At 37.1% G+C, this 23,363-nt stretch overlaps 1 protein-coding gene across 15 annotated transcripts in view; it reads left to right on the forward strand.

Annotated features, from left to right (window-relative positions):
- Nucleotides 1–23,363, forward strand: part of LOC145938405 (phosphatase and actin regulator 2) — a 279,201-nt gene that overhangs the window by 38,059 nt on the left and 217,779 nt on the right. The window contains exons 1-2 of one of the 15 annotated variants that reach the window (XM_083041984.1): nucleotides 2,661–4,888; nucleotides 6,048–7,098. The exons of 3 other annotated variants lie outside the window; for them this stretch is intronic. In XM_083041984.1, coding sequence (XP_082898110.1) covers nucleotides 6,765–7,098 — 334 coding nt within the window. In that variant the 5' untranslated portion in view covers nucleotides 2,661–4,888; nucleotides 6,048–6,764. Of the gene's footprint in view, nucleotides 1–2,660; nucleotides 7,099–23,363 lie in introns of those variants that run through there. 11 more of the 15 variants (XM_083041986.1, XM_083041987.1, XM_083041985.1 and 8 more) reach the window with 11 other exon arrangements.

A 23,363-nucleotide genomic window follows, 5' to 3' on the forward strand; every position in this document is an offset into this window, starting at 1 on the left:
CGCGCAAAAGTACACGCGTTCGACCGTCAGCTGCCTGTGGTTGTCGCTGATGCACTGTCACTTTGCTTTAATTATACGTCTCAGCCATTTAATAGTAAATTGTCTTATAATTCGGGTCAGCTGAGAGACATTCCTTATTGCAATTAAAATACGTTCAAATTGACGGCTTTTGTGCTCGCGAGGAATCCTCGGAACTTTTGCTATTGAATCGCGTGCAAGACAATTATGAGAATTAAATTCTCATGGATCTCTTAATTTCTTGTTTGAGGAATAAATAATTAAATAGAATATATATATCGTAATTAAAATATGGACTTATTCATTGATTAGTTTTTAATTTTATAGTTTTTTTTTGTAAAAAATTAATTTAATTATAATTTGAAAAAACGTCTTAATTATTTAAGTGAAGTATGGTAAAAATAATCGGTTATTGCATACATTTTTTCATTGCTTTATATTTTCTTAAGATTAGCCGTATCAATGACAAATAAGGAATTAGTTTGCATTATAATAAATATAATGTGTGAATTTAATAAATTTATTTCTCAGTATTTGCGTCAAGATTTTTATATTTCTCTCGAAATAAGGGAATTGTTATGTATTGAAGATTTTTACAAAGATCTCTCTCCGTGCATCCGGCGAATTTTTAAGTGCCGAATGTAATAAAGTCATTCGCCGAGAGATTGCTATTTTTCAGAAATATGTAGATTGACCTTAATTTATTGCGATCGATGAGACGGGTCAGAGAACAGTTTATAGCTCGCTTAACTTTGCGAGCGGACCTTTGCCATCGCGCCGGCGAGAGACCGAGAGTTCTTTGACCGCTGAACTGCGATACAATGCAATATTTTGCGTCGCAATATTGACCTATTGATACGTAATGAATAAATCGATAAATATCATGCAAGTGTTCGATTAAAGAGATTATATATAGTATATACAGGGTGATTTTCATAACGATCGCCACGGTTTTTAAGGTACTCACGATAATCTGACAAGAAAGCCATATGCATAGAAATTAATTTTTGTCAATTTCTAACAGAAATTATTAAAGTTTCTAAAATGATCGATACAGTCAATAAATAATGAAAATGATCAAAATGATCAAATAACCAAAGTGATCAAATTTGATCGTTTTGATTATTTTGATCGTATGTCAGATTATCGTAAGTGAATTAAAAATCGTGACAACCGTTACGTGGATATATATTTTCAGCCTGTATATATAAATATATATTTCCGAAATAAAATATATATTGAGAAAAAAAGGATTTGATAGTATAACCAGTCATTGTATTCATAATATATTATTTTTTTTAGTTGTATCATTTATTTGGAAATAATGGTGAAATTTGTAAGAGAGATATGCGTGGCATGTAAAGTTGCATAAGAGAGAGAGAAAAGAAATTAATGTCCGCATTAATGTCTCAGAAGAACATCCGCTGTGCATACATTATGTTCTTTGCACAATCTTTGTAATGTGTATAATAACTACTAATTTCTAAATAAGCTAGTCTTATATACCGTTAGCAATATGCATAGATTAAACATGTACAAGGCTTACGCTCACGATATCTCGCAATTACGTAAGACGCATCATGGATGCGAGATGAAGCGAGAAGAACCAGCCCGATTTACATATAAATCTGCTAATTTTTGTTTTGTAATTATTTATACGAACGCGCAATTCATTACGTCGTGCATTAATTAAAAAGAGCTATGTTCAGGAAGTAATTGGATTTAATAGCAAAGACACTCGTACGATGATTTCTTAGAAGGAAATCTTGGTTTACAAAAGTGTTGTACATACGTACATGAATGCAATGCATTGTTTCGCGTATTTAACAAGATTCAATAATCTGATAAGATTTACAATCCTTAACAATTGAGAGATATATAGATTCACGGATCGATTGCAAATTACTCAAAGGCTATATCTCCTACTATTGATTACTGACGTGCATCCGCATGCAGCGCGGATACTTTCTAACGGAGCGACCTTCAAGATTGATACTCTCACTCCGTTCTCCGCGTGCGAAATGTTTCTCACATCTCAGGCCTTAGTTGTGACAGCAAACAGACTGGGCCGAAAGGAGTGGTGGAGATCCGCGAGTCGGTTTAAATTAGCGAGTCTAGACGTCTCGGAAATACCACGTGGTCGCACCACATCCGCCGTCTTCCAATTCGAATATTCGCGCGTCCGCCCATCGCTTTTAAAGATTCGTCTGGATCCTCGCAACGATAGCCTACAAAAATAAAGCTTAGCCTGCATCGTGTGCGATGTAGAACCATAAAGTGAAATAAATGCGCTTAACCTGTCGACAGTCGCGCGGTCGTAAAAAGTAACAACGCGTACACAGTATATTCTTGATTTATCTCTCATCAACAATAGCTTTTACAACAGCCAGTTTTGTCTATTCTATAAGTTTAATACTTAAAAAAGTTTAAACATAATTTATCGGCCAAATTTTCTCGCCGAGAAATTTATTGCTATTATTATTCGTGATTAATGAACAATGCCTTAATTAAAAGTTTCCAGAAATGTATTGCGATTTGATTTATGTAATAGTTATCTTTATATTTATATCGTGAATAATAATATTTCAAGACACGTGGATTGAGGGGAAACATTCAATAATAAAATTTTATTTCTGTTTCAGGTATGTATCTCAAAATAAATTTGAGAGAGAGAGACATCTTTTATGTGATCCATCTGATTTAGTCTCGGTCATCCAATCGTAAGTTATGTAATATATACCTTCAAAATTATCACTTCGTAAAAAATAACTATAGCCTCATTGTCGGCGTATTTGTCCATTTAAATTACGGCGAACGCACTATATATTCCGCGTCATCCTTTCCCGTTTCGCCAATCCACTGCTTCGTATTTGCCACACCCACGATTGTCATCTCGATTCCTAGATTTACGCATGACTTACGCATGACTTACGCACATACATGTGCTCATTTAAGAAAGCACGTGGAATTGATAATCATCTGGTATGGAATAGCAACTTTCGCTTGCTATTCGTTAACTGCAAACAGCTCGGTAACTGCAATGATTTAACGATTGCGAGATTACAAGCAGACGAAAGAGAGAATTCGATATATTTTTAAATTATAGAATTATAGAAAAGCTGCACTTGTATATTGATTTATAATGCTAGGGGGGGTAATGCTTTCTGCGCTTGTAATCTCTAAATTAATTTCAAATTCAAATGTGTCTGAAAAGCAGAAAATATGGAATTTTGAAGACGTATATATACATTTATTTGTCAATACACCAGCATTCCCTAAAGCTGCATTCTACTTACGATAGATAATCATATTGTTATCTTATTGTTAAGAAACTATCGGCATGATTAGATAAAATATTTTTGACGTGGAATAAATGGAATACTACTTTCGGAGCATAACAAAGGATCAGTGAGGTCTGAGATAATTCAAACTTCTCAAAGTATATTTATATCAAAGTAATTAAAAAAAAAAAGAGAAAAAATAATTTACAATCTCCCTCCCACGTGCACAGTTGTAATACTTGGGTCTCTTAACGTGTCTGTACAATGTAACTTGAATTGTAACGGATCGCTTTGATCCGAGAAAGTTTTTCACACGGTTATAATCGTCACAGTGTCCCCGTGTGTAACGCGAGGAAGCCGAGCCGGCAATGCGAGCGTGAATACGTTAATTGGGCGAAAAAGAGAGAGTTACGACGAACAGGAGATACGTATAATACTGCGAGCAGCTAGCAGCCGGCCACGAGATGACGTTGCGATCGCATGGCCGCTCTCAGTACTCGCGAGCCTCGCTCGGTGTGTGTTTCGTGGCGCGGTCGTCGTCGCCGTTACCCGTTGTTCACCATCGCCTAGGCCGCTTCTTTTCGCACACGTCGCTCGTCCACGCACCTACGCAATTCATTCCGTTCGCGAATCCGTCCCGCCCCGTGACCGCGACGGTCCGTCTGTCTCATCATCCGTCTGTCTCATCATCGTCGCGTCGTTCCTCTACCCCGCCGAACGATATCCGTCTCTCTCGCTCTCGCGCCAACAGGAGGGAAGAAGCAGCAACGGCGGCGGCATTTCAGTGAGTCTGTGTCTGCCGTATATATCCGTGTGTGTCGTGTGTATGCCGACGTCGTCGGCGTCGTCATCATCGACGACGAAGAGGATCGTTGGAATTTCTCTCTTTCCCTCCTCCGTGTCAACTCTGGCCCAAACTCCTCTCTTCCCGCGAATACCTTACCTAACCCTTAATCGTGTGTGTGTACTCGGAAATCGGAGTACTACGCGCCGCTCCCGTGTGTTTACGATCGTTGCGTCCTCTTATCGCCGTCTCGCTCTCCTCTCACCTGCACTTCTGGCGCGGACAGGTGTCCCGTGGAAGCAGCGGAGGTGAGTCGACGACTGTGTTGCTCTCTGTGATATAACGTCGGGCCCAACGTTACGCCTCGACGCTTCTTCCCGAATCCTGCCGAGAAAACCGAGAGCCCTCCACTGCCCGAGTCGTCCTCTACCTCGTCGTGGGGTACCAGAGTATGTACGTACATACGGTATTTATACAAAATTCTGCGCATTTCGTGTTTGTTTCTCGTTTGTAGATGTGTGTGTGTGAGAGAGAGAGAGAGAGAGAAAACAATTTCTACGCGTACAAAAGTGGGGACCACAACACGCCCTAGTATCGCCGATTTGTCCTTGAAGGTTAGTCAGTCGGTCGTTCGACTCGTGAATGGATCTTACGTATTAGCATTCTCCGGTTCTCTCCGACACTATCTCGGTGTATCGATGTGTTTGCCGTTTATCTTTAGACGAATTTGAAAACGAGAATCCGCGTCTGAAAATTGTTTCTTAGGAAAACGTGACTCAAACGATCGTGTCTCTCGTGTACGAAAGTGAGTGTTTGTAACGACGAAAATATCCGATCGCTCATTAGAGTGAGTGACGAAGCGTAGTTAATTATCTGTTGAATATCGCAGGAAATGTCGCGAGGCGCGCAAAAAGTCTATATACATACAAAGAAAACAAATCTTTCCTCTTGTTTATCCAAGTGATTTATTTTTGCTCGAGCATTTTTCTAAATTAGTATTCGGGGCGTGGTTAATTAATTAAACGTTGTACGGTATGACGTGGAATCGTTGACGTAAACAGAATCCACGAAGTACACAACAGTATTTACGAAACGCCACGCAACGCGACGTTATTGTGTAATATTAAGCTCCATTTCCATTCATTTCGATTCGAAGATAATACAATAGAAATGGAACATTCCGCGAACACAATTGTGCAGGAGAATCGCGTACATTAACATTAACGTAAATGCAACGGTATATCGTTAAAAAAACGAATCGATTTTTATTCTTACACATGCGCCGAATAAAGTTATTATTTCTATTTTATCGCGTTTTCATTAACGCGCCTGATCGTTTTATCCTGCGAAATAATTTTATCGTTCATAAATCTGGCCGTAAATCGCGCCGAAGTAATTAAATATCGATGACCGGCGTTTCATATCGTGCGGAAAGCAGCAGCTTTCGATATCCTTTAGAATGATGGTAGAGAATGCGCGATATCCTATCAATCGACCGAATGCCTCGGAAAATTCATTCACATTCATCGTCGAATTACGCGAAAAATTTTCTTCGTAATCGCCTTAATCTGCATCTCATGAAAATTCCGGAGCGAGATACAGATTCGATTTTGATTTCAATTAATTATAAGCTTGCATTTACAGTCGACTCTATTAATCTCTCACACATGCCGATTATACTATATATTCGTCATATTAATAATTACACATTGAGGGTTTGAATATTAGCAGGAATTAATATTATAATTTTTTCTAAAAATTTATCCACTTAACGAGATCGCGAAAAATCGGATTTATCGTTTTCCATTTATAAATCAGATCTATTTATATTTTTTGCGATACATTTTTGAGAGAAAATCGCTTAGTCCGTTACATAATCGTCGGGTGAACACAATGCACGCCATTCATGACGGTCGGGCAGTGGTCTCTAAGTAGTTAACTTTTCCTCATTCGCTGATGCACAGGGACGCGACTCTCCAGTCATCAACGTCCGCCAGTCGCTCTCGCGAGATTCTCCTCCGAGTGCGAGTAATTTTCCATAGTGTGTGCCAATCGCGTGGAATTCCGTTGTAAATAGCCAGTGACTCTCCGTGAAAACCGGTCCCGGTAGAGACGATGATTTTTCGTCTACCTTGATTCCCGACTAAAGTGCTCAGAGTGCCATCGTCTCGATAGAATAACACCAAGTCACCGAAAAGGAATTTTCGTCTGCAAGATAAGTAATTGGCCCGACGTCATCAGCGATAACAAGAAGCTCATTACTCGCTCGATGTATAATAAACCGTCGCTCACGAGATTACGTACGAATTTACAAATGCGATTTACAAGACTCTGAACATCTGCCGAAACAAGAGGCGGCGCGTCTCTTCGATCAGATGCTCGTCTACGGGGTGATCGAGAACTCGCGATAGAGCTCGCCGAAAACGATCACCGCACGTGATCTCGAGGTCTCACGATCGTCTCGTCATCGTCGAGCCGTGGAGCCGCGAACGAGAAGTGTCGAACGACGACGACGCGAGCCGCTGCCGCCGCCGAATCCCCGAGCAGTCGCACACCGGGATGCGCGCCGCGTCGACAGGGCCCAGCACCCGGTAGCTCCGTTGCCGGCTCTCGTAGCGGTCCTCAGCCCTTGGCGCCGGAAGAGACGGGGTCGCTGCAAGGATCGACCTTCGAGCGCCGCGATGTCGATACGCGTGAGCGGCGTCTACCTGGTGCCCACCAGTCCGGGCGCCACCGACAACGGCGGCAACGACAAGAGCGCGGACCATCATCATCATCAGCAGCAGCAGCAGCAGCAACAGCAGTACCATCATCACCACCATCATCATCATCACTCGACGACGAAAACGGTGACGATCGTGACGGCGCCGCAGCGCAGCAATAGTCTGGATTATCTCAACTTCGAGGAGAAGCGGCAGATCATCGCGTCCTCCCTGTCGCTGAGCGATTTCCTGGCGCATGGACCTGCGGCAGCCGCAGCCGCCGCCAAGGAAGTGGCAGCGAACACGGTGATAGGTGAGTCATTCAGTAAACATGTGATTTTTTTTCGCGTCAGGAAAAATTCGCGCCCTGAAAACTGTGCACGTGGGTATATTGACGATATATGTATATGCTGGGAGAAGAAAAGAATTTGAAAAGTTGTACGACGATTGATATATATTTTCTTAATATATAATCAAATTTATATCAAAAGATTATTTTAAAAGATTAATAATCTTGGAAAATTTTATTAGGATAAAATCTCTCTAAATAATGTAACGGGCAATGTAATAATTTCCGCGTTTGATGCAAATCGCGGTAAAATCACGGAACAAAATTTAACCATCATAGCTAAATTTTAGCTGTTCCTATATTATACTTGAAATTTAGTTATTATGCCTAAATTTTAACTATGATAGCTAATATTTTTAGCAATAGTTTAACGGAGAATTCTTCGTTTAGGTATAGTTGAAAAATATTAATTACCATAGCCAAAATTTAGGCATGATAACTAAATTTCAGGTGTAATATAGGAACAGCTAAAATTTAGCTATGGTGGCTAATATTTTTTTTCCGTGAAGATGTTGCGACAAAAAGTGATAATAGTAGCTGCAATGATGCGAGAGCATTTCTCTATTGGATTGGTTACTTCGTATATGTATATCTGTCTGGATATAGATTGAACACGGACAATCGGACGAGGCATTCTTCTCGGTCGATCCGGTTCTATGATACTTTACTATACAGAGCGTGAATGTTCTCATTTATCTATACGGCAGCGTCAAGTCTGCCATGTTTTATTCTGCCTGCTTGCGATTATATTGGAAATAATTATCGCGTCAGCGCGGTAAGCATTTTACCGCATCGTATTTATCTTTTAACGAATATACATGATTTCGATATATATTTAAATACTATTGAATTATAAATAAGCAAGAGTTTTGTCATAACGATAGACTCTTGCAAAATTATATTTACAGTCAAATATTTGATCACAGTTTAAAATTTTTTTTAAATTTTTGATCAAACAATTTAATATTTTCTTAACATATTTATTGTACGCTCACTCAGCGTATATGTTCGTTATAAACCATGGTCATTCTTGAATTGAATTGAATTTTGAAATGAAATTTTATCAATGAAAATATGAGAAGTCGCGAAACGCAAGGCGTTAATGAACTGCAAAGCGAACTTAATCGCTTCACGTTATTTAATTGATTCTTACGCGATTGTGCACGTTTATCGTTCTCGGCGTCAATTGCATTTAAATAAACTAACAAGTTGAACAGCGTAAATATTGCCTCATACACGCAAATCCCGATAGAGCACGAGAAAGAGAGAACGAGAGAGAGAGAAAGACAGACACTCGCCAGATTTGTGGCGCCGAAAGAGTTAGCTGACAGGTGACGACGAACCGTGTCGTTGGCTTCCACCGTGTTTCGATTATTCGAACGATAATTGCCGGCGATTCGTTTCCATCGTCGATGGTTCCGTGATTTACGAGCGGTTGAGACTCGACGGACACCGCCTCCCGGTCGACGCGATTAGCAAGGCAGCAGCGGTGAATCGAGATAATCGACACGGCGAAGGGTAACATCGACAAGTAAGCTAGAAAGGTAGGGGGACAGCAAGGGCGCCAAGGACAGGCGAAGGGAAAGACGAAGTTGGAAACGCGTTCGTGTGCGTATGTATGCGTTCGCGCAAGGTGAAGAGTCCACATCGCTGTCTCTCGACTTGGACTCCGAGTCAAGGAACTCCGGTAGCGAGAGAGGCACGTCTTGTAAACAAACCCCGCGTGCGTGCGTCGACCACCAGTCGTCTGTACACAGTGTCCCAAACGGAGAGGTCAATATCGCTAGAGACGAGCTACATCAGCGTCAGTCTTGTGCGACTGAAAATTAGTTTTTCCCTTGAACATCCTGTATACTCGAGAGAATTTTCCGCGTCTTGTCCGCTCGTCGAGCCTACCTGGGTCTCTCTCGTCTATATCGTAGTCGGATATCGCTCGAGAGGTCGTCGGTCGTTGTGCGAAGAAAGGGACAAAGGGAGGCGGTGCGCCATGGCGCCGGTAGTCCTGGAGTTTTCCCGTCTCTTTCTCTCTCCTCTTCCTCGTGTATGTACGAGATTATTACACGACCCTTTATTATCTTGCGGAAGCAGCGTTTTAAACGTGGCTCTTTGGGAAACGCGCGGGAATTGCAAGGGCATCGCAAAGAAGGGTAGGTTAAATATGGAAATGACATACATAGTTTTTTTTATGGAAATTCAGTACACGCGTTTTTCTTATCGCAGTATAAAATATTATCGCATAAACGCGTATAAAAAGAGTATCATCTATATAAAATACTAATAATCTCTAATGCTCCCATCGTTATTATTTGTATAACGTAATTGCTCGAGGATTCGTGTTGCGTTTTTTACGTTTACGTTACGCAGGAAGCTAACGACAATAAATCTCTGCCTCGACTCTTTCAATATCTCAATTTGTAATACGATATTCTTATGCGCGGATATTGCTTTTAACCGATAAGAAACGCGTGTGACCTCTTCCGACCGGAACTGTTAGATCAAATATTATCGCGCGGTTTCGAGATTAATATTTGCCCCGTCTATTAGATGAGATAATTAATCGATAATACGAAAGTAAAGTTTCGCAATCGTCATATCGATACGTGATTAATCGCTTGGTAATGTTACGATTATCAATCCAGTTGCCTGCGTAATCGTATTTCGCGAACAGAAGCTGATCTAAACGATGTAATAATATATCTTAATTGCATTTTTTTCATTTATGACTTGATATGAAAAGGATATTAGTAAGAGAAATAATAAAATATCTGTGATCAAACTATATGTATAATATATCAATCCAAAAATTCATTATAACTAGAATCTGTCTCTTCCAAACAAGAGCTCTTCAAGATTTTCTTCTAGATTTTACTTCGTTTTTTTCTCGATCGGATTTTAATAGCGCGCAGATCTTTCTGGCACGATAAGATTTTTTACTACCTTCTTTTTTTGCCTTCTCACTAAGAATTTTCTCGACGAAGTGCTTTATTGCGTTGCAGCTGAATCACGTGTTCGCGTTTGTGATGATCAATCATTCTCAATACACGATTACAACTACACGGAGAATCGACTTCGAAATATTAGTTTCGTTTACAGTTCTACTATCCGACCATATTACAGAATAAATTCCACGTAAATATCGCACGCAGAGAGCACGGACGTCACGGACCTATCTTAATTGATATAATTGCTCTTCAACAGCAGAGATTAAATCTTGTTTTTTGTAAAATTAATCGACGTTAGAACCCAAAAAGAAACGAATCGTGTAGCAAATGCAGTTATAATGTAGGGAGTTTCAACATTGGCGAAACCAGCATTTAGTTCACCGCCATCACGAAACCGCTTCATTAACACAGGCTACGAAACAATAAATACGCCAGATACGTTACGCAACGCGTGTGATCGTCCATGCTCGAACGAACGGGAGAAAAAGTATGGTTGATGCAGTAATGGGTGCAGAATGCAGACGTAGTGTGGCAACGTCGCGCGGAAATCATTCATTGAGTAAAGAGCCGCTCTTGGCCGGTCGACGACTGGTCGACTGGCTCGAATAAAAACAGCGGAACTTTAGCGAAGGGTTCTCTGACGTTGACACGAGGCCCGAGTTCGTCAATCTGACGTCTGCGATGCGTCTTAAAGATCGAGAAGGCAACCCTAAATCCCTTAATCCTTATCCAAGCACGCGAGTCTTGCACTTCTCATGCGATTTAAACCCCCCTCTCTCTTTCTCTTCTCCTCCTCTCTCTAAAGTTAATTTCTCGGAAATATATTTCTAGTTCTATTAGGTTTCATTTTTAGTTGTCAATTATCAAGACAAATACATTTGGGTGAATTTTATACGTATTTAAATTTATATAATAAATTAAATACACGTCGGTGTATATTGTGAGAGCAACTAAAATAATAATTGCCTCGTTTTTTAAATACTCTCATTTTCTTTTTTCTCGTTAGACTAATCGACTTATTAAATTATTTGTTATGTAATCAAATTTATTTTATGTTATACTTTTTCGTTGTGCGAAGTTTGTCTTCCACACAATTCCTCAAATTGATGTTTACTCATTTAAATATATAACGCTCTTTATTTAACTCTCATATATATATATATATATATATATATATATATATATATATATCCCACGAGATTACTTGATATTATAGTAAAACGCGTGTAAACAACGTAAATTCGGTACAACATATAAAAGTAGGAAGTTTTTTTCTTATATATCTTCGATATAATTTCCCTCGAGTAAAGGTGAAGGGAAAGAAAAGAATTTTCTTATTTAATATATAACTATGTATACCCCATGTAAAATATTAATTATTCCACAGAAATAAGAGCTCTCTCATTTTTTATTTATTGTTAGTCCCACCTCTGTTCGTGTATAAAACATCTATTTATTTTATTAAAACTTAATTCTCTTTCAAAAATAAAAAACTTTTATTTAGTTGATCAGTTTTTATCATGTTTAATTATGTTTAATACATTTTAATTAATTTAGTAAGCATCTTCGTTAATGATATTAAATTAAAGACAAATTTGATATAAAAGAATTGTGTGAATGTCGGAAATGAAAATGATATATCTCTTAAAATAATATTACCTATATATTTTCTAGTATCACATCATTAAAAAGATTATTGGAGAAGTTGTAAAATTAAAGTGTCAATAAAAATAGCTGGATCGTTATCGTAAGAAAATATATATTGCCATCAATTCAAGGTCGCTGATCTCAAACAGACATGTTTCTTCTTCATTAATTCTTCATTCTTCGTTAATTATTCAGTCGCACATATTTCTTTCTCCTCCGAGTTGTACGTAAGGTATTTCTTTGCGTAATGCTGGCGCTGGCTTATCTACAGTGTTACGTTAGAAGCAAGAACAAAACATGACTCATAGAAGATTCATCGTTTAATTTCGCGCGTGTACACTGAATATATGAGCTTTTTTATGGCGAAAAACTCGTCATTTATACAAGATTCTGCGATCCTGTCTTTTTCAATCTGTCTCTTCAAGTCAATCAAGTCTCTTTTAATCTGTCAATGACCGTTAATTAAAGGTATTCCAATTAATATCAGCCTAATGCGCTGTCCTTTTTATCGAACTGTTATTTATAAACAATTTTAATAATCAATATAAAGATTATTTCTCACTTAAGATAAATTAATAAAGACCTCTCTCAGACTATTAAAAAGTGAAATAACATAAAAATATGGCTACAATTTTCGGGGCCGTCCTGTATATTATATATTATGCTTCGATCGCACGTCTGTATTTTAACACAGGTTTTAGATACGTCAAGAAAGTTGCCGCGGGCGTATAGCTGTACGGCACAAATAACATCTTATCTAGAAAAGAATACAAAGTACGGAGAAAAGTTTACAGTCGAGATTGAAAGTCGTCTAGCGTTGGGCATGTTGGAGAAAAGTAGCTGCAAAGTTTCCGTTGTATGATTTATATTTCATGATATACGTGCTGAGATAATAAATACCCAATCCGATACACGTATCGAAACACAAGAGGATATCTTTTCTCAGATAGAAATTAAAAATAAAATAGTTGACAGAGTTGTTCTCGTTTGTTAACAAGAACAATTCGACGAAAAGATAAATTGCCACAATATATATTATAAATTAGAATAAAAAATACATGAGAAATAAGGAACGTAATGAAGTTCGATATTAATTAGGTATATAAGATAAACATCTGCGAGAGAGAAAGATATAGTAATTCCTATTCGTTTTCTAGACGCGTGCGCTAAATTAGCAGACATGAATGACAGCTCCAAATTTCTTTTAAAATAGGTAACAACTGCATAGCAATAACAGTTGCTTGGAAACAACATTTGCGCACAGAAGACGAATAGGAACTTATACCTTTCTCTCTCGCACATATATTGTGAACACTTTCAGACCAGTATTCTCCCTCCATATCTATATGCTCTAAGGCTCTAAGGTCACATCACGGTTCACCTCTCGACCTACCCTTAATTTCGCTCGAGGTCAAACTCGTTACATCTCGCGACTTAACAAGCCGCCGCCGTCGTATGATCTGTTCATTGAAAGAGAAGCCATCGTGCTTGACAGCAGCCACGTCTCTACCGCGGAATGTCAAGGCTGCCGCTGGTCGGAGCGAATGTAAATTTCTTCGTAGAACAGCGAACAACACGCGCATCACGTCTATGAAACACCGCGGTATCAATGGGAGAGGCTCTCTGTCAACCTCTACGTCGATGAGCTCGTCGATTTCGCGTCGCGCGCGAACAAGAGCGACACCGGTCGCTTGCCTCTCGATTTATCATCTTTCACCTTTCTTCATAAGCTTCCTCTCGTCCGTCTCAGTTACTTCCCTCTCCTTTCCTCACTTAACTCGTCGTATATAATTAGCTCCTCTTTGCGTTCGCGTTTGAAAGACCCCCGGTTCCCACGTGTCGTCGTCGGTTGGCGATTACGAAAGTCTGTCGTCTCACCTTTTTCGCGATGCGCTAACGCAGTACGCGATAAATGAGCTATTGCGCTCGTCTTACGAAATTTACGATGGCGGGGGCGATTCGCGATATAAAACCCGGAGGTTTTTAACGATATAAATATAACGCGAGCGACGATACCGATAGTCCGCGATCAGATTTTTATTTTTATGTGCAATAAAGGAACGAAGCTTTTTCTAATTGTTTTTCGCGATACATCATGTACGATTTAAAGACACATTTATTTATTTTATGAATATTTTAATATTCTGCTGATTCGTTGTTAATTTAATTTTTTAAAATTTACGTATTATAGTATATAAATATATGTAAAAGTAGCATGATGAATATAGTATTGCGGCAGGAGTTTTCTTATCGTAAATTGAACGATTATACTACTTATGTTAGACGTATGCGAGAGCGTTTGTATAAAGTGGCGTTCGCCGAGGGGTGAACAACTTTGCGGCTATTTTCGACAACGTTCGGTGTCGATCATCTACTTGCGGCACAAACATTACGGCCGTATTTTTCCATCCAACTCTCGTCATATCGAATTACTTGAATCGAAGAGATCGATATGAGTCATAGCTATTCCCCTGTATCGAGCAGATGTTTTTTTTTTCTTTCTCTAACTGTTAGTTCTTCCTTTTTTTTTCTTTTTTTTGATATTTGTCTCTTATTATATGAAATAAATAGAGTTTACAGGTGTTTAGTAACATTCTTTATTTCTTTTTATTTCTATGCAAATTTTCAAGTTAGGAAATATATATTTAAAAAACTAAAAACGTAATTTAAAAAATCTTTTATTTATTTTAAAAAAGAATTAAAGACATTTCTATATTTTTTTATGCTTTAGAAACATTTCCGTAAATGTTGTCAATCTCATATTTTTACCGTGTTGTTGATATAGAGCGCGCGCTTAGCAGAAAATAATTTTCTGGAAATATAATATTTACATTTCGCGTTGCGTCAAATCTCACAGATGGTTCGCAAGCAACATATTAGTAACGACTAAGGTTTATCCAGTCATTTACAAGACGCGTACATTGGAAGCGTTCTCCAGTAATAACAATAGGCTGCGATTCGGGATGTGTGAATGTGTGATATCAAAGCGAAATGCAGAGTGAAATTGAAGTGCAGGATCGGTCAATGTAGCAAACTTTGCTGGACGCCATCATGCCATTTCTAATTTATGATTCTCCGTAGCCGAGTTAAGGCTCGTCCCTTTGTAAGGTTTTAACTGCGCCGCTCGCGCGTGCATGAGGGACGCTTTGTGTCGGCTTGACGCAGATAAGATGAATGTTAAGTCATTCACACGATTGAAAGGGTTAATTTTAATCTTAGTGCGCCCGCACGCGATTATAAAAAGCGTTCTTCAGGGACGGCAAGAAGTTCGGATATATTAAATCCCGTTCACTTGATTGTGACAGAGTGGATATCTTGCGTCTGGAAACTAGATTGTAGTAATTAGCGTATAAATTATTTGACCGGAACTTCACATTGCGTAGCATTTCCGCTGAATCGAGTTTTCTTGGAGTTTAGATTGAATGTTCTATTTGCTCTTTTCATGCTTGTTTACAACACTGTGCGATATTATCGGCGATAAAGAAACTTGTCTTATATTTTTATATTGTTTTACTCGAAAGCGACGTAAGTCGGTCTTTTTGAAAGGAATCTGTGAAAAAGTACGAAATTATCGAAGTTATCCTTATACAAGAGGAAAATATAATTTAATATTGTGAAATATTCGCGAACAATTAAAATAATAATCTTACTCTGTTTACAATTATGCTAAGAAAAGTGACAGTGACTTAATCTTATATCGATTTATGCAAGTGCAAAAATCTTTTAAAAGCATTATCATTTTTGGGAATTAAAAATGTACGAAAATTGATAACGTCAATTAGTGAATCATTTTATCTATGATGAGGAGATATACGCGTAATTAAATCAACAATATTATGTTTTCCTGGTATCTCTCCATTAGCTATAGTTGATTCATCGATTACGTCAGACACACTCGTCAGAAATATTTCTCGATATAGTAAGTAATATGATGTGTAATCTAGCGAGTAAGAAACATCGAATTCTAGTTTATTTCTAAAGCATTTCGTTTACAGATTTTAAAGTTAAACAACTACAGAATTCATTTCGTAAAAAAATATTTGTTGAAAAGATTATATTACATTATTTTTCTCATATTCTACATATTTCCTCATATATATTCTAAGAATAACGCGCTGACATTCATATTTATTTATGTAATAATTTAATCTAATTGGATAGACACGCACGTGCGAATCTCATATGTGTGTATGTGATTACTAAAGAAATAAATTCTGATGTAGTAAGATAAAATGCAATATATGCTTAAAATGCAACATAAATTACGCTTAATGTTTTCGAGAAACCGCGTTTACGTAAGTCGAGAGGGGGATATCCGCCAAAGAATTTCAATTTAGAATTAAATCGTGTCGTCCGCAGTTTCCACTTGGTAAAATGGTTCTGGATTGCTTGTCTTTGAAATTACTTTGACGCAACAACGGCGGATTTGTATTCGTCTGTCAACCGTGTTGATGTCGACAGATTGTATTTTTTCTCACGGAAACAAATTAGCGTTCGCGTCATTCGTCGTTTGTATAAAATCGTAGTTTTTAATAGAGTGTGTCATGTGACAATTATTATCAAGGAATGTGAAACGATACGAAGAATATAAAGTGTGTTGATATAGACAGATTCTCTTCCGTAAGCAACGAAATTGCTTCGCGTGTCAACGAAGTTGTTTGTCTTATTTACGATTCAAGTAAACACAAATAATCACGCGACAAAACTGTGTGTAGTCCTAGTTTTTTTTTGGTTGCGATCGAGTCTTATCGACAATTTGATATTGATTTTAGTGCTATAGAGAATTTTGAGTATCGTTGCGCGCGATTGCGAAACATATTATACATATATAATATATATTGAAAATAAATTTATGTAGATTATGTAGAAAGTAGAAAGCTAAAAATTTAGAAATACAATCGTCATCTAATAAATAATCTAATAAATAATATAAATATTATTGTTGTCTCATACATAGACAGTTTTAATAATATTAAAATCGCATATAATACTATTGTACAGTAATATGAAAAAAGTTTTTTAATTCAAAAATATTTTAAATTAAAAATTTAAATTTACCAACACAATTTTTATTTTTATTTTTTATTTATTTTTTTTCGTGGTCAACTGGAAGATAATCAAACATAAAATAAACGCGATTCGTGTGTGTGTGTGTGTGTGTGTGTGTGTGTGTGTGTGTGTGTGTGTGTGTGTGTGTGCGTGCGTGCGTGCGTGCGTGCAATGTGAAAATAAATAGTCGATGTATACTCGTCTGTTTCTTTTCTTCTCTTTCGCTCTTTTTATTTCTCTCTCTCATATTATTCGTCGTTTTTCCTTCTCTTTATCTCGCGCTTTAATTGGAGTCGTTTAACAGGGGTAGAATTTCTCGCACAGCTTTGACGAAACAAATTATCGTTCTACTTTTGCTATAAATTTCAGCCGCGTTTTCTTTGTCTTTGTTTTTACGATTATTTTAATAATTCATGATAAAAATTTTTGCATTTTGATTTTTAAATTATAATTTACTTTAAAAAGCAAATATGGAGGGGAAGAAATATCAAATAACTTGAGGACATATGTCTAGACTTTCATCTTGTGCGTGCGGCGCCTTCGTAAGTTTCTGACGAACGTGACTTTCCTAACAAAGCAATTCTCTAGATTGAATTATATCGTCATACTTCTGAAACGCATAGCGTGCGTCCAACACGAAGAAAAAAGACTACGTATTCGCTGATTGCGGTGCTTCATATAAAATTCGATAATATTTTTCAATTTACGTCAAATGAATTCTTCGCGTACGTATCGAAGCGAAGAAAGCACGTGCGAAACGCGTTTCTGGGATATCCGATATCCTATCGAGTCGCCATTCGATATCCCGTCGAATCAGATTATGTCAGCCGCAGGTTTCGACACTGTATAACATACTTTTGCATATAGGTACACATATCGAAAATGTGTTATATCCCTTTTTTTTTCTCTCAAAGAGAACCATTTTATACAAACGTACTAAAATTGCTGATACTTTGGAAAAAAATTGAAAAGATCTTAAGAGGAAGACACTGCTTCGAGGATTGCATCATTCTAAAGAGAATGCAACGGGCTGCCCACGCAATAATTATACTAATAAGACTCGGTTAATTAGGAGTCGCGAGGAACTCTGCGAGTTCAATGCGCCTCGAAGCTGATGTCTTATCTGTATTTAAACGTTTCTTAGAGTTGAATCTCTGAGAACTTTAAGTGAAACTGTTAAATATATTCAAGAATAGAAGAGACTATAAACACCCATTATGTGAAAAACAAGAAATTTTATTCGCGACAAAACAATAGATTACACTTTTATGACGATATTAAAAACGAAATTCATAGATTTGTCGATGCTTCAATTGTCCATAAATGATCGAATGAGTTTCTGCTCCATTTTCTAGGGACCCAGTTTGTCTGATTGTGAGAAATATATTCGCGACGCTTTCGCGAGATCGGTGACTCGAACAGAATAAGAGAAAGCATTTAATAATACGCTATATGAATTAATTATTATTATTATTATTGCAATTCTCGGTTGTCATTGTAACAGTTTTCTTCCGTCGTTAGCGCTTTCATTTCATGCTAAGTGAGTACGAGACATGGTGATTTAGACAATAAAATATGAATGTGCGAAATTATATAATTTAATTAAAATTATAAAATTATAAAAATAAATTATACTTTTAAAACATGTTTAATATTAAAAATATGTTCAATATTAAAACATATGCTTTATTAAATTTATTACAAAATAAATATCTTATGTATATTAATTATTTTTTAATCTTTTATTACATGGATATATTACATAAAACTTTATGTATAAAAAATTTAATTATGTTATAATTTGTGATTATTAAGTGAAATATTATGAAAACTGATATACTATTATAGGTATAATAATATTAAAATCAAATAAATTAAAAAGAGAGCTTTGCGAAGTTACACAGCATTTCTAATTTACAGCTTTTGCAAGCGTGATGATGATTCGCAATGTCGAAAGTCTTTGATACAAAATAATCCAGGGAACGACGCTGTAAACAGCCAATAGTAGCCGATAAAAGTTTCATGAATGAAAACAGGCGGCGGCCGGATAGACGACCGGTATGTCGGGCGCCGATCTTTCTCTTTCGGAATTTCAAGGCGCTCATAAATAATCTGCGAGAGAGCTCTCTCGGCGAATCTCGGGGGAGCCAAAAGTGAGAAAGTGCAACTCGTGCGGATAAATATTTACGCGCACAGCGTTGTATCGTTAGAACGCGTTGCCGCATGTATGCAACGAGTGTATCCGTTTCTCTCTCTTCCTCTTCCTTCCTTCCCCTTTCTCTCTCTCTCTCTCTCGACTTGGAATCTCGTTTGCGGGTGAAACAGGACATGCCGTACTAATTACTCATTACGGCACAGGGACGAGCCTAGAATATTTCCGGGCAGCGACCATCAGAATTAACCGATCGTGTTCCGATCTATAATAGGGCGAATTGAGGGTTAATTATCATCCAGACATTATCCAGAGTATCCGCGCGCGAATTTATTAGATTCAATTTAATTCTCTCAAATTTAATTTATTATACATATTCTCTCTCTCTCTCTCATTTCATTTATAAATTCGCCAGATTGATACGCCTATTAGGCAACATTTCCTTGTCGCTTACGCACTCGACATTAATATAATGCCGAGATATAATGCTTTTAAAACGCTGTTTCTTAAATTCTTACGAAGAGGAGACAAATCGATTTTACGTCTGAGCTATTGCTGAGCGTTTCCCTTCCTTTCGATGTGTCGCGACGCCGCCCCCGTCGACGTCTTCCTACTTTTTTTCTCTGACACGTGGAAAGCGTTTTTTGTAATCTTCGGCTAAGCTGTGGTGGAAGGGAAAGGGGGAAAACGCTGATGTCATCCATTGACGCAATGTGAAAAGCGACGACGTGTCACAATAGGTCGTCTAATTTGTATGTCGCGTCGATAAAAATTATTGCCACTCTCGTTGCAAGATATAAATACTTTATTAATTTTGTTGTAAGAATTTTTCCTTTCATTGTTACACACGATATTATAAAATATATATACGATATATATGATGAAATTGTAAATATCTTTATTTACTGTTGAGCTTCTCGATATCACAGAACCGCGTTTGCGACTCAATTCGTTTAACTGTCATAAATCAGACGCAGAATGCACATTTCACATCCTATCGCGAGACTCTCTCGCCGAGATATATTTCGCGGAGCTTAAGTCGATCGACTTTTTAACGGCGGATGTATTTTCCCAGCATCGAACGGCGTTGTTCGTGAATATCGAATGCAATATACGGTATATTGCAGGATTGTCTCGTATTTGAACAAGCGCGAATAACAATCGATAGCGTTTATAGTGTATCAATTGTCGAACGAGTGGAATGGGAAAAATAATAACTATATATGAATGTTTTTACAGTGACATTCCTTGCAGCCCCCCTCTTGAAGTTCTTGTTAGAATATTTTTGATAAAAAATGTGTACGAATGTGAAACCATTTTTCTTAAAGATAATAGAAAATTATGACAAAAAATACTTTTGACGTAAACAATGTTTCTTTATATCATGAACAGATGAACATATTCATTAATTCTCGCTCAAATAATTTCCACTAATTTTTAGATCGATAATTTACTTGTTACGTTTTTTTTTTCTTTTTTGTACCTAAAGTGTGAAATTATATTTAGTAAGAGAAGAAATATAACTTTCGATTTCTCGTTAAATGATTTGTTGGATACAATCTGAATTGTTGCGAATTATTGGTCATTTTCAAGTTTGCGTCGTTATCCATTTTGTCACGATATCGCGGCATCATTGACATTGTTCGTTTAATGTGTTTGAAGACTTGGAGTATTCGACGAAGCGCAACGTCCGCAAAAGTAACGGATCTACGCGTTATTCATTCGACCGTGACGCCGTTATCTGTCGGCATTACCGTTCCCATTTTTCGCCTCGATTACGATCGCGAAGAAAAAGAAATCTATTTACTAGACGCGATATTACGCACGTCCTCGTCGTGTCGAGCATATATATATATATATATATTTTGTCTGACGTCAGAAAGGCCGGTTCAAATCGTTCTTGATTCGCAATATTGGACCGTGAAATGTGAAAAAATCGCTATGAAATCGATTGTTTTATAATAAATGGATTTACTAATACTCTAACCCATATTTTACGTCACAAAGTGACGCAGTATGATAAGTGACAGGTTTGATAGATGAATTTTTAATCTCGCAAATTCATTTTTAATTTTTTAATTTAAAGATTGATTTTTTAGCTTAGACATTATTAAACGGTATATGAATAATTATCGTGTTAAAAGAAGGTAATTCTTTTTTTAACCGGGTTTCTCATATTGCAAAGAAAATCTCTTTAAAACAAACCTCGAAATTGTGCATGGCATCATAAAGTAACAAAGTACGTGACATTTTTGCGAAAAATGTGATCTGTATTCAGAACGCTTTAGCAATAATAATTTTGTATTTCGTGCACTATTCGTTTAACTTCGTCAAAAACTGAAAAAACTCGACACAAAACTACAGGAAATAGCGCTGGTCGTTCAATTTTCTGGTAGCAAAAAGAATAGAAATTTAATTTTTCAATTATTGTCTTTTATTATTTTCATATAATAGAATAATTTCTAATTTATTAACTTCGTAATAGACTCTCGATGCGAGTAAATAATTTCACGATGAAATGTTTTAATGTATGTTATATGTTTGAATGCACATTGCTTCTAAACGTTCAAATGCGATCCGCTTCTCTGCATCTAAATGTAGATAATATTAATCAAGTTCTCATTCATCGTCATTATACTAATCAGTTATAATGTGTGTATAAATGTCTAATCGTGAAGTCATAAATTATTTATACGAGGATAGATATCTAAAAAAAAATATATATATATATATATAAACATATATAGACACGTTGCACCACGCCATTCCTTCGGCGACTTAGAAACATGAAAGGTACAAAATTGCATTTTTCAGTCTCTAACCGCGGTAAACAATATCGGTGTTTATAGGATAATCGATCGGTAGTTAATAATTTTATAGCAGCCCCAAGAAGCGAGCTATGACAACGGACGGAAAATCGCGGAAGCGTAAAAATAAGTTATTGCAAGATTATCGGAAGAACGAATTTAAATGTCTCTTGTTTCAAACTTTATCGTACGAAATCGTGTTGTTATACATGAGGCGACTTTAGAACTAGGAAATTACAACGAACAAAGATTTGTTTAGCAGTAATCAAAAATGCAAATAAAAATAAACTGTTTAAATTATCGCCAACTGTATTTATTATTAAATATTTTGAATATGTCATGCAGAGAATAATTAAACATTTTTTTTCTTTTTATCACGTGTTACACGGTCGTATATTTTCGCACGTTGTAGTGATTTAATTGAAAGGCACCTGATGCCGCATTTCATATTGCTTAACGCGGATAATTTACAGCTGACTGTTATCGGTTTCCACCTCGGTTTGTCACCGCTGTTCGAGGACCTTTCTCGATAAAATCTACCCGCGATGCTACTTTTCTCTCTGGTCGCTTAATGTCAAGAACTTAATGATTACACGCGATCGATCCTTCTGTTGACTACTTCCGAGATTCCTCAAGATAATTGGAACGAGCAGCGTCGCATTTATTCTTTCGCTCTGACGTGGTCGGAATTGAAAGGTCATTCCTTTCGATCTCTTGAAATGACCTGGCGTCGCGATTGAAATCGAATAGCTTTTTGTGTAATGTCATTGTCTTTTTTCGTCTTCGACTTGACGTTAAAGAATTGCAGCTTTTAAGATTTTGTTGCTTAAGACGCGGTTTACGCACGCAAGCAAGAATTTTAGAATTTTTTTAAAGGAAAAGAGAGTTTTATACATATATAGTTTTCGTGTCAAATCAGAAGCTATCCTTTAATGACTTTTTTTTAAAGATTAAATAATTAGCAACTTTGCATTTTTTGTTAAACAAAAATTTTTTAAAATTAGCTATAAGTCTTACTCGCACTTTGTCTTATGATCATAAGCATTTTGATTGACCTGTCGACAGTGCATCTTGTCATTGCATACTAGTGCCAGTATATATTTATTATCGTTTCTACTCGGCAACAAGACCTCTTTAGACAAGTCGAGACTGGCCTGGTTCTATTCTAGTGCCGTGGCTGACAGGATAAACACTCGCGATACCAACGACCCTGTCGCAATATGGCGCGGTCAAGGTTTGCCCAGACATCCTCAAGGTTCTTTAATGCATTTTGAACGCGATTACCGTCCTGGCGCACACGACACGAAGCAACGGCTCGTAAAATAGCCGCTATTCCGATTTGTAAATCGTTACGATTGCCAAGTCAGTGCGAATTCCGCGTTTTGTCTAGGCTCGAGATCTGATAAATAAGACGATATGTTAGTTCTAAGTAAAATTTTAATACTTTAATTTCTTTGACGAATTTTTAACGTCGAGGTTTGTTCAAGGAAGATTTGTTTTTTCATTAAATATTTTCATAATATATATTTTTTTTCATTTTATGCAAAATATTTTATATTTTTATTAATTGATTTTTCTTCCTGAAGAGATTAATGGATTAACGCTAAATCTTGCCGTTATCGATGGTCATAT

The sequence above is a fragment of the Prenolepis imparis genome, unplaced genomic scaffold (genome assembly GCF_030444845.1).
Source record: "Prenolepis imparis isolate NDT839.2.m4 unplaced genomic scaffold, iyPreImpa1.0 SCAF_7, whole genome shotgun sequence".
Classification (NCBI taxonomy): domain Eukaryota; kingdom Metazoa; phylum Arthropoda; class Insecta; order Hymenoptera; family Formicidae; genus Prenolepis; species Prenolepis imparis.